Genomic DNA, 13,643 nt, shown 5'->3' with positions numbered 1-13,643 from the left:
GAGAGAGAGAGAGAGAGAGAGAGAGACTTTTAAACATCTCTTTAATCACCAGAAAAAAACATTTTTTTTTCATTACAGCTTAAGAACTCTCTTAGGCCTTATCCTTTTCTGTCAGTTTTAGGGACAAAAAAATCATAATACCACTTCATTTGTAGGGCACCGACAACATAATTTGGTAACAATTTACAATATTTCATTTGTTAACATTAACAACAGTAAATGCATTAACTAACATGAACTAACAATGAAAAATATATATTTTTACAAGATTTATTTATGGCTATGAATTAATGAACACTCCTCTAAGGAGAATTATACTATACACACCAAACTTTTCCTACATGATGCCAAAACATTGAGGAACTTAAATTGCGGATGTATTTTGGATAGCTTGAACAGTTTTGCTGTGGTGATTTATTAAAATATCAGTAAAAAAGGAAACAGTAATTGTCTTATATTATTAAAGTGCATTTTCCAAACTCTTCAAAACGTTTTACTTATAGAGAACAAGTCATTCTGAGGAAACTTGCTTACTTTAAAAAATGCATAATTCTCAGAGGCCACAAAAAAATTAAAACTATCACTCATTATTGGTGTCAGGTGAAGACTGTTATACCAAGGATGAACACCAGATGGAGCCATAGGATTAAAAATCTTTTAACCTTAGTCCTGATCAGCTAATTAGCTGTGTATCAGAATGAAAACAAATGCATAGAATCAGTTGAAATGTTACAGCCGTTCTGTACTCTCAGTATATTTCTAAATAATTATTGTAGAAATGCTTTTAGAGCATTAAAATCATTAAAAAAAATATTTAAAGAAAAAATAATTAAAATTTTTATTTATCCTACCTCTCTTACTGAAAGGATAAAAAATACTTTAAGTCCGACCCTTTACTGCTCAGTTCAATTTATTAGAATAATAAATAAATATATATATATATATATATATATATATATAATTATAAAATACATTTTATTATAAATTATATTTGTAATAATTGAAATAATAATTGAATTGGCACAATAATTAAAAAAAAAATTTTTTTAAGTTCTTGAACTGGCCATAAGTTCCTGATCAATGTTCCATATGATTTGAGAATGATATAATTATTCTGATCCAATGCAAGCAAGAACATCTGACCATCTCTACAAAAGAGTTCACATGTCCAATGACACAAATTTGCTTAATTCATTAGTGGTGTAGAAATACTTCACAATTTTAAATATTATTCTAAAAACAAAAGTCTTTAATTTATAGTTCAAAAGTTTGGGGTCAGTAAGATTAAAACAGCAAGGATGCATTAAATTTATCAAAAGCCATAGTAAGGACAATTACATTGTTACATAAGATTTCAATTCCAAATAAATACTGTTCTTTTGAACTTTCTATTTAACTAAGAAAGTCAAGGTTACCACAATTGTTTTCAACATTGATAATAATAAGAAATAGTTCTTAAGCACCAAATCAGCATATTAGAATGGTTTCTGAAGGATCATGTGACATGTGGCATCATGTGGCTGCTGAAAATTCAACTTCAATCACTGGATTACATTTTAAAATACATTAAAACAGAAAACATTAAAGTGTAATAGTATTTCACAATATAGCTGTCTTTATTGTAGACAGATAAACATATTTCAAAAACATAAAAAATCTTCAGACCCCTAAACATTGTTTGAATGTTGGGGCACATACATCTCTCAAAGACACAGTTCTCATTAAGTCAGAGACAAAAAGGCTATAATGAATCTCCAAAAACTCATCATTTGACCTTATCCCTGTGGACAGGAACTGAAATCATGTTGTGTTTCAATTTTCTAGAGTGGCCCGATAAAATCTTAAACAACAAGAAGAAGCACTCATTGAATGAGTATCTTGTAAAACGCCAGCAGCGTTGCTGTATAAGCAGTAACACTGGGGGGCTCTTCACAAGCCACTAGGCGTGAGAAATTTCTCGGAATCCATCAAGTCCAGGGAAAGCACACAGCTGAAAATACATGTGTACCCTGTCACTCCTCCTGAGATGCTTTTGATTGGAGAGGATCATGGAAAGATGGTGCAAAATTACATCAATCGGTCAATGATAAATCTGTTATATCTACCAAATCAAATGAAATGCAGCCAATATCTACCATATAATATACAATAATACTAATATCCACATGTATATGAGAACGTCTTCCACCTTGTTCCAATGAATAAAGGTGGTTGTTGTCAATAAATAAGGAGAATCAACTAAGCTTCTGAAAATCACTCACGACTGAAAGACGGAGACAGAGGAGGAGTAGCTTATAAAAGTGAACACTAGAGCCAGCATTAAGAAATGTCACAGGGTAGCTGAGGTATCTTTGTGAGTAACATTTCTTCTTTTTGCTGTAGTGCAGGCGGCCACATGAAAGAACTTAATCTTCTTTCGGATAGAGCCTTTGGGGTGTCCGTACTAATTTAATAAACTATATTAAAAAGGTATATAAAAAGTCTTCTGAATTTAATTTCTCCTTCCCCCTAAACATCAATGCCTTTCATTGTGCATGCTGGCAACCTGAAGGACTACATGATACCCAGGTGATTTATCACAGACACGTTTTTGAATTCAATTGTCCTGTCGGTATATTTGTATGCGAACCGTCACCCGTAGTCTGTGTCAGCTCAACTGTGACCGCTTATATCACTCATGGAGCTGCTTAATTGCAGACAACTTTGTTTGCTTGCCAGACTTGTCTGCTGCCAAAGTAAATGAGATGCATTGCTGATGCCCTCTGAGAAAACCCATTCACCAATGAACATAATGGGAAATCGTTGGATGGAAAGACTAACATGTAGTTTAGTTTGAAGGAAATAAAGTAAGTAAAAAGTCATCAAAAACATAAAAAGCATCAAAAGGTTCTGGTGGTGTTAAGGTTTACCTCTGCATGGTGAGGTTGAGTTTGGTGGTGGCTGCCTTTATCTTGTTTTGGGCCTCCAGATGGGTCATGCCCTCAGTGCTGACCCCATCGATCGCTGTAATTATGTCACCCTGATTGAGGTTTCCACTTGCTGCCTTGCTGCCTGGTGTGATCTGTGGAAAGATAGCAGACATTCATTAAATAATTACAAATGACAGCACAGATTGAATTTTATACACACAAAAATCCAATGGAAAATCATCATGGCTATAGAAACGGATTCTGTATTGTTTGTTTGTTTATTGATAATTACTATCGAATTCATTTTCACACACTATGCTTGCAACAGTACACATATTTGCATGGAACATCAGCAAAATTTAACTGATAACTTGTCACTATCAAGTGCATTAGCTGATTCTGAGCAGCCAAACATAAACAATGTTCTCCTCTTTACAAAAAAATGCTTAAACTAAAGTTACTACATTTGGGATCTTGAAAATCTGTGAAAATCTTTAAAAAATGAGAAGAAGTGTTCCTTGAGTGATCTTCTAGCAAGAGCTCTTGTAAAAACGACAGCATCATTGCTGTGTAGGCACAGTGGGACAGAAGCACTGGAGGATTTTTTCACAAGTTCATATAGGCATAAGCCATGCCAAACATAAATGATATTTTCTTCTTTAGTGAGATTTCTTTTAAAATATTTGCTCAGAGTATCCATTTGCAGCTTAGTTCTTTTGTATCTTCAGACATACATCTGAACAAATGTCTTCAATTATTCAATTAGAATGAAGTGATTAGAATGACCATAGGACATAAGTGATGTGTGCTAAACATTTATAAAAATGTTTCTGAATTGGCATCAAATACAAATCAAAACGTACCTTCATTTGTGAAAAAACAAATCTGTGTTTGTGAATGAATCGGTTGAGTGAATGATTCAACGACTCACTCATAATGTTTAATTCTAAAATGAATCAGTGTTTTGAATGAATTGGATGAATAAATTATTCAAAAATCTACTCTGGATATTTAGTTCCTGAATGAATCAGATGAATAAATGATTCAGTGACTCACTCATACAGTCATTTGTGGTCATATACAGGTGCAACAATGTAACCTGTGAAAAATCTTCTAAACTAATATACAGACTGACAGTCGAAATCCCATCTTTGCAACAAGTCAGTGGCAGCTCATTAAAATGTTAAAAATAAAGGTTGTTGTTGACACCCCCTGCCTCTCAATTTGACCCTGTATTCTGGGGCCCTGCCACCAACCCTTCTGTCCCACCTGCTGCCATTACTCAACACGCACACATATACATGCTTCTGAAAGAGCTCTCCTTCTTGTAATGATCTCCTAGTAAATTCCCAACTGCCAAACAAATTATAACGTCTGAAGGTGCATTAAGAACACTAAAGCATACGATTTACCTGAAAATAACTGGAATCCATAATGAGCAATGGTTTAGGAATTAGAAAAAGTATGGGATCTAATTTTGCTCTAAACTCCAAATCAGCAAGGAAATAAGAAATATTACTATATATTTAAATACACTGGATAAGATACACTGGAAAAGATTCATAGTCACTAGGCGTTCAGATAGAGGCATTTTTACACTTGTATAGTGAATCACTGCTTGCATTTCCCAGACTTTACTGTTGAGACATACTTCTTCTTGGCTATTATGTAATTAAATCACACTGCATGCATCACTGGTCAGGGTCCTACAAGCTAGATGAGAAACATCATCATCACCCTCCTCCTGTTCACATTTCACTTAAGCTAACAGACTGCTGCTTGACCGACGCTTCAATCATAATGTTGCATACTGAATGACAGTGAAAGGCTCATTTAAAACACACACACACACACACACACACACACACACACATACTGATTTGAGAGAGAATCTGCATTTTTGAGAGCCAAGAAATGATGTTTTGGAATTCACTAATTCATCACACTGGTTTTGGGCTGACATTATTCAGATAAACAACATATCACTTTTCCCAGAATATTTCCATTATTTTATTTTATTTACAAACATTAATTATTATTATTTTTTTTATTCCATTTTCTCAAACATGTTTTTGCACAGCACTTGAGTTTTACATTGCAAAATATTAATTTTGGAAATTTGGGGAATTGAACACACACACACACACACACACACACACAAATAGCCCTTCAAATGTAATTTAGATCTTCAAAGAACTTATTGCACAGTACATTAATCTATCCTTTATATATGTTAAATGATAAGTTTTAATATCCTAAATAGATTTGAATAAATATATATTTTTTCAAACCAAACCGTAGCATGATTTCTTTAATTTTTATTTTAAATGGTTAATAAAATCTATTTAAATGTGAAATATAACTGTGTTCATCATTGTAAAGAGATGTTTTACATCTGGTGTGTCCTAGGTACTTGCATAATAAAAAATAATAAAAAAAACAGCTGAACAGTTTGCTTTGCACAGTTTGTCCATCAAAGTTACTTTAGTAAGAAATGCTTTACACCCCTGGCCTACTGAATTGAGATGCACTCACAGCAAGAATCACTGTTCAAGTACAGGTTCATTTTGTCCGCTATAATGCTTCTCTTGTTTTTAATGTGAATTAAATGAAGGCACTGTCTTAAGTATGAAAAACGAGTTAAGTTAAGAGAAAGCTATGACATTAGAAGACAAATCGTGTATCTCATCTTCTGCCATGTGGAACTAAACACACTTTTGTTTCATTTATAAATTAAAGTAATATAAATCCTATTCAAGTGTAGAATAAAATGTCAAGAGGGATAACAGGCACAAAATGAAAAAAAAAACAGCTGTTAATTTTATTTAAGTTGTTAAGCTGCCAATCTCACTTCAACAGACGCTAAATCCAACGACCCGCTAAGATCCATATGAAAACATTTGATACATTGTGACTGACTGTTTTTTTAAATCTAGTCCAGATGGCAACTGTCTTAACTTGAAGAGCTCCATCCTCTCCCATTAGTTCCTAAAAATCTTAACATTTATGTCAAAAACAGATATGGTGTTCCAACATGCCTTTCAAGTTATAGATGAAAGCATCTGTTTTATCTCAGATTGTTGAGAGATAGTAGAATCTGCCAGTAGAACCTTAGTGAGGAAACAGTGGCCTGGCTCTGTTGGCACTGTGATTTATGAGGCAGTCCTTGGTAAATGCCAGCTTTAATTGTCTTTCGCTACCTCCTGCACTGTTCTGACTAAAAGCAAAGGTTGGGGTGATGATCTGGACTATCTGTGGAACCTTTGGGTATTTGCAAGGCTCTGAATGCCGCTGACAGTATATTCATTTGATTTTTTTGTTGCTATGCTCCGGCACAGGCTATATGCATAACAGGGCCTGATGCTGTCCACCTTTGTGTTAGAAAGGCCTTGACCTAAGCTTAATGCAACCTGACCTCCTACAGCACTGAATAACGACCTTGAAGAGCTTAGAAAGCAATAGAATTGAACAGACTTGTTATGAGGTCTATGAATTTGCAGTACACATGGAGACACAATGTGGACATTAAAATACAACAGAATGAAGAAAAAAAGATTTGGGGACATCACTAGGCAGATTCATCTGCGGTTAAATTACTTCATATAATACATCACAAATGACTTCACAGACTGTCTTTGTCATGGACTTTATGAAGTGCTTTACAGAATATAATATCGGCACTTTGCAGAGCTGGACTTCCATATCATGCGAAACAATATAATGAAGGAAATTATCTCTGACAGGACATTTAGGGCCAGTGCTTTCTGCTATCGGCAACGCCGCTCCACAAAGCTGTTCGGCGCTTACAGAACCACTGACAAAATCTCCCAATTTTAAATGCATCATTATCAAGTTGACTGTGTGTACGGTCTTATCAGAATTGATTAAAATTATTGCTGTGAGCGTGTTGCTGCAATTGCGGTTCATCACTTCTGCTCTTTGCATTTTTTTACGCAATACTTTGGTTGACAAAAAGATGAAAAACAAGAATGATTTAAATGCAAATGTTTCCAATACTGTCTCACTTCAGACAAAAGTGAAGTATATAATGAAAATATTTTAAGTGAAATGTTGAACTGTGTTCGCAGGACAATCTTTTTATATATATCCGTCAGGGCAGGTTGCCATTTATTTTAAATATTGTAATTTGTTCATTATGTTGTATTATGTTATCTCTTTTTTTCCACATAATAATTTAACTAAAAAAGACAACATTAAAAATAAATTGACTAGAAACAATTGAACAATAAACATACCATGAGAAATAATCACTGGAGTAAAATAAATGTGACAATAGCCCCAGTCTCCCATATATTTTCAACTGTGGAAGTGTTTTCAATGGAACTAACTAAAAGCTTCAATAATAATCGTTCTTCCTGCGTCTCTTTCCAAGCAATATTTAAATTCACTATGACCTCATGTGTCTATTGTTTCTGTGCTCTTCACATGTATGACCTTCAGTGCTAAGCTAAAATCAGTGACCATAAGTCAGGCATTGCACCCACGGGCCAAAAGTGGTCGTCAGTTGCTATCATTAGCTACCAAAGAGTGTTTTCTTTAGGGTTGCAAAGGAGGCAAAGTAGGTAAGAGACAGTGATGTAAGTGAATTATTTTTTAATGCATTTTCCATTATTATTCTTTTTTATTAAAAAGTAGCCAAACATGTTTTATTCGGAAATAAGGCAGCTCCTGACCAACCCACACACACATATTAACAACCTCATATTGTTCTGTCACTCACTTAACATGGTCTTCATATTAGTGTTGTCATTTTCCAATGTCTGTAACATTGAGGCCAGGACATTTTAATTAAAGTTGGATCATAGCTTGCATGAAAAACAAAATTAATATCTGTGATGTGGTATTTCAAAAGGTTGCATCTCAGGTCTAAATCCATTTGTCAACATCTACTGTAAATGACTCTTCCGTCTAGCATTACCTGTTTGGTGACAACTTTATTGACACTAATATCACATATCCTGGGGAATTTTTCTCACGTATGAGGACAAAATATCGGATTGTAGAAATTTACTGAATCAAAGCATTAAATTAGATCATCCACTGCTTCTTTGTCCTCAATGAATGTGACAAATGTCACAACATCATGTTGCTGTTTACAGACACTACAGAAAATCAGCAAGTATTACGAAAACAGTAAAAGCAATTACTAGGCTTCTTTGTGGAAGACAGCAGCTCTTTCAGCCTTTGGACCAGGATTAAGATTTGGTACAGGCTGTCTATGGTGCTTTAAGATAGAGGCTGATCTTTTATCACAGTGTGTGAAGATTTGATTGTGAAATTTTTAAATCGTCACCTCTGGGTGTTACATATGTATCAATCATCTGAGACCTGATCTGAACACATATACTGTCCACATTTCAATCTACCTCCATATTCAGTGACAGCTGGGTCGGGAGAGACTATAAAATCCAGACGGACGCCTGGTTTGACACTGATTACAGCAGCAAAGCGTGTGCCACCAGCTATGCTGATTAGAAAAGCAATGGAAATCCAAACAATGGAGATAAGTTTTCCCAGTATGATGGTCCTGTCTGTAATTGCTTCCAGAGAAACAGCCAATATGAGGAGACCAACCACAGCCTTGACAAACAGAGGCAATGACTCTCTCCTTATTGAAGTGAAAGACAATCAAATGTCAAGAAAGGCGACAGCTATGAAACAAACAAACTGGGCTGAACTGCCTTTGATTGATTGTATAGTGGCAGCGATTACTTGTCATAGCAGAGAGAAAATCACCTCACCCTCTGTTAGGAAAATATAATTTCTCTGAGCCTTTGGACACGGCTTCCTTGAATCCATCCGCTAACACAATAAGGATTTTGGGCGCCATGGAATGTGCACACTTGAAGTATAGACAGAAGACTGTACATTATGTTACAAGGTGCATTGCATTACCAATTTAATTCCCTAAGTCTAAAATGGTGCTTGTTTGTCAATAGTACACCTTATTGATCTATTTGGCAAGGTAAGACAATGCGCCTTTGCTCCCCTTTTTTGAGGTAAACAAATTTAACAACTGAATATACAACAATCACGTTTCAGGAGATGATAAATGGGGAACTGCTTACCATCAAGAAATGAATTCTAAGAAAACCGAAAGCTGAAATAAGAATCAACATCCATGAGCAACAAGAATTTGAGCGTCTTTCCACGAAACATGACATCAACGTCTGCTTAGCATAAATAACAGACATCCAAAAGCTAATGTCTTTTACACTTAAATGGATAGTTTACTCCAAAATAAAAATTCTGTCATCATTTACTCACCCTCACGTCGTTCCAAATTTATATGACCTTTTTTCTTTTTTTGCAGAACACAAAAGTAGATATTTTGGAAAACAGGTACAATGAAAGTCAATGGGGTCCAAAATAACACTGACATATTTTTTCAAAATATCTTCTTTCGTGTTCCACAAAAGGAAGAAAATCATACAGGTTTGAAGCAATATAAGGGTGAGTGTGAGGGTGACATATATCCCTTAAAATACTTTTTTTCCTTCAAGGGCTGTACATGAGAAAGTTGAAAGTCTCCTTTTTCCATTTCATTTAATAGATTGAATCAGTGTCATAAATGAACAGCCAGCGTGTTAATTTTTTCACTTTGGGCAAATTTGCACTATCGGTTAAACAGTAAATGTGATTTAACTAGACAAGTAGCATACATCCAGGCTTCTCACCTTTCACAGATTCATTTTCTTAAAGCTTGCATCATCTATTGCTATTCATAGAGTTTTCCGCTGTAAATGCACCACAACACCTCTCTCGAACCAAAGGGCCAAAGCTGGTTAGAGAATTTCTGCTTTGGCTTGGACGATAACCAATACAACAACAGCTGCACTATGTTACATAATGCCAGCATACCGTGTGACTCAAAGTTTTCATTGATTTTCATTGTTAAGAGAAGTAAAAAATGTCAAAACAATCTCTGTGAGGTTTTATTCTTTCTTTCTTAAAAAAAAAAAATCAAAGCAGGCATTTGTTTAAATAAAGCATGTTGGGTTTGTTTGTTATTTCTACAAGGCAGAGCTGTTGTCTCACCCGGGAGATGGTCAGGGGCATGTTGAAGTCTTTGCCTCCCTGCAGCCTGAAGCCCCATGGTGCAGGTCCAGACAGGGTTACTGTGTAATTGCTCATTTTGAAGAGAGTTTAGTGAAAAGCTTCTTCTCGGATCAGTAAAGTCCTGTTTTTCCTTTATTTTTCTTCTCCCTGTAGTCGGGATGACCAAACACCCGGGTACGGGCAGGCAACGAGGAGCCTCTGAAACACAACAACAACAGACAGGAAACGCAATAGAGTGAAACAATATGTATTACCTTATGCCCTCTGTCACTATACAACCATCACACAGGACCTGAGTTCACATATCAACACAACTCAAAAACATACCACAGAATGATCAGACTTAAAAAGAACAAATAGTAAAATCCTACCCGTTTACACTGACAAAATAAGTCAAAAAAGTTTTAAAAGCAGAAGGGGGAGAGTTCTTGCCTGCTCGGATGGCCTGGACAGACAGCCTAAGAATAGACCCTTCTGCAGAAAGCGATAACACTCAAGCCCCGGGGGCCCTTATATGGTGTGTAAGGGGACACCCCTGGATACCAAGCCCCCATGATTCACATGGCGAATATAGCCTCTTCTTAGGGTAACACATTTTTCCACTCTGATCCTATGGGCGTCCATAGGGCACCATGGATATAAAGCTAGTGGGAAATTACTAACAAACAAGCAGCCATTAGTGCGAAGTCTGACGTAATGTCATTTTGCAGCTCTTTTAGGGTGTGAATCCAAATAGGTGGCTGTAAGATTTTATTGATTGAGGATGCCTTGTCTTTCTGATTTCACAATGTGTGTAACAAGGAGTTTCATATGATAACAAGGCGCTCTGATTGTTTTTGTTGTAGAATACGATAGGGGATATATTCACACGTTATAGAAATAATATCTGGTGTAAGCTATCCGTTAGCATTCCTGTTCAGTTCAGTAGCAATTGTTCGGCTGCCACAGGGCTTCCTAGAATTTTGTGATTTAAGTTCTTCCATCTTGGACAGGGTTCTGCTGCAAGTTTTTTTTTTGAGCCAGTCACTGAAGCTGTAAATGGCATGTGACTAATGACTGTAGAGCTATAGAAAAATGACAATGCTGATTGGCTGATGGCGTCATGCACAGTCTCAAACTAGTGATTATTTTGAGCTATGGCGTCAAAGGCAATGCTTTGGACACTGATAAAATATATACAACAATGTAAAACAATTTACACATTATCGTTCAAAAGGTTGGGGGTCAGTGCAATTGTTTTATGTTTTTGAAAGAAGTTTCTTACGCTCACCAAAGCTGCATTTATTCGATCAAATATCCAGTAAAACGGTAATATTTTATTACAATTTAAAATAACCCTTTTCTATTTTAATCAAAGTTAAAATGTAATTTATTTCTGTGATTGCAAAGCAGCCATTACTCCAGTTTTTAGTGTCACATGATCCTTCAGAAATCATTCTGATATGCTAATTTGGTGTTCAAGTAACATATGTTATTATTATCAATGTTAAAAACCATTGTGATGTCCAATATTTTAGTGGAAATTGTGATACTTGTTTTTCTAGGATTTTTTGACCAACAGAAATGTCAAATAAACAGCATTTACATAAGCTAAATATGAGTATTAATTTGATGTTTTTTTACAGCTAGATGGTGTAATTTCGTCATCTACAGTACCTAATTAGATAACCAGCAAAACCTTGACCTCATGATGTGAAGCTGATTCCTCTGTGGCATTGATCAATACAAATATGCATAATGGCTTTCCGCTGTACTAAAATACACTACGGGCCCTCTGTTGGATTCAGAGAGAAGAATGAACATATTCAAAATGATGAAGTACACTACAACCAATCAGTCCCCTCTAGATTTAGAAAAATGAAAGAAACACTCTTGTCCTGATTCCATGTTGTTGTCATCTAGTGGGTTGAAAGGCACACGCTTATCAGTGAAGACAACTGATGCTGTCAATACATGAATGGCACAGGATGACAGGACATCCACCTTTCATTCTGTCCATTCATGTGTTTTTGTGAAGGATCGTCGCAGGTATAATTTAGCCAGGTCACTCTGACTGAATCCTGTCACTCTTATTCTCTAGAGTGACAAGTATAGAAAGCATTCTAGAAAGCTCCATCATGTTACATAATGACACACACAATAGCTATTATTACAGACAATGCAGCTCTAAGAAAAAAGTAAAGCTCACCCTCAGCCATAAATTAACTTTCCTCTCTGTATTCATCCACTGACATGGTAGATTTTTATTTTATTTTTTTGTCATTATTTCAAATTCACACTTGTGAGAGTGACAACTCCTGCATTAACCTTTTCCATTCCATTTTTTATGAACAATCGACATGTTACTGCAGATTTTAATTGATGCGTTTTTCACTAAATCCTATTGAAGTAACAGAGGCATTTAAAGTGCTAAGGTGAAAGGACAAAACTGTCGAGTATTAACTAATTACTTTCAAAAGACAGTAACTAGTAATATATAATGTATTACATTTTGGAAGTAACTTGCCCAACACTGTTAACGAGTATCTGCTCTTGTCTGGTTCTAAACGTATGTGCTATTTTTAATGCTTTTCTTCTGGAATTTGGTCAAAAACAACCTTAAAAACCTAGTAAAGTTTATTCTCAACATCTTTATCACAGGGCTTACCGTATCCAAAGACTATCATCATCTAACACCTGCACAGATGGTTCCTCTCCTGACCATTTAGATACAACAATACCACAGAAGCGACAGAAGTGTAACTGTCTAACAAGCTTTACTATATCAGTCAGTTAAAATTTTTAGTCACTGAAAATTAGATTGTCAAGTAGCCAATGTACTGAATGGATTGTCAACTATGTGTGTTGTTCTTTAATGTAGAACATCAAAAGAACACAAAACCATGTATTTTGAACTAGATTGCACACTTGACATATTTTAAAATTTCCGAAACCAAAAAGCATAAATATAGATTTTACATGTGTAGCATGTTTGGACCGGTCACCCTCACACACATAAAGACCACACGACCACTCGTTGATGAGATTCAGCACTTTCTTTTACTCAATCTGTAACAAGGAGAAATAATCAGTGGATCAACAGGCGACAGCTTCTCCCTCTCTGGCACACAGAGTCATTCACGGGGAGAACATAGTACATGTGCTCATTAGCCTCGCACACAGGTAGACTGACATTATACAATAATGGAAAAGAATGAAATAAATGTAAATAAATTATACTGTTTACAATATGTCTCTTGTCTTTCTTACACATCACATTAATATTCCTATTAATACATTACAATAATTATTTTACAATATTACATTAGATATAAAATCTATTACATTATTAACTTATGCATTAATTCAAGTATTTATACATTAAAACATACTATAGTGAAATAAAACAAAATTATAATACCATTTGTATGAATAAATCAGTATTCCTATACGTTACATAATGAAATTAATCAGTCAATATGTTTAGCACCGTACTATGTGTAGGCTGCACCACGTGCGTCACGCACTGCATGAATCATTAAATCGGATTTTCTCCCGTAACACTCTACGTACAACACACATTCAACTAAATCTTTTTTCTTTTATAAAACAGAACTGATTAAACAACACACCTGTAACAAGGAGAAATAATCAGTGGATCAACAGGCGACAGCT

General features: G+C 35.3%; 1 protein-coding gene across 1 annotated transcript in view; it reads right to left on the bottom strand.

The window, feature by feature from the left end:
- Positions 1-10,455, bottom strand: part of LOC107749342 (LIM domain-binding protein 3-like) — a 21,012-nt gene extending 10,557 nt beyond the window's left edge. The window contains exons 1-3 of the mRNA XM_016564448.1: positions 10,361-10,455; positions 9,969-10,187; positions 2,910-3,061 (exon numbers count right to left, since the gene is read on the bottom strand). Coding sequence (XP_016419934.1) covers positions 2,910-3,061; positions 9,969-10,064 — 248 coding nt within the window. The 5' untranslated portion in view covers positions 10,065-10,187; positions 10,361-10,455. The remainder of the gene's footprint in view (positions 1-2,909; positions 3,062-9,968; positions 10,188-10,360) is intronic.
- Between the last annotated feature and the right edge of the window lie 3,188 nt (positions 10,456-13,643).

Source organism: Sinocyclocheilus rhinocerous, unplaced genomic scaffold, assembly GCF_001515625.1.
Source record: "Sinocyclocheilus rhinocerous isolate Xijiao unplaced genomic scaffold, SAMN03320098_v1.1 scaffold650, whole genome shotgun sequence".
Taxonomy (NCBI): domain Eukaryota; kingdom Metazoa; phylum Chordata; class Actinopteri; order Cypriniformes; family Cyprinidae; genus Sinocyclocheilus; species Sinocyclocheilus rhinocerous.
This window is presented reverse-complemented; position numbering and strand designations above follow the sequence as displayed.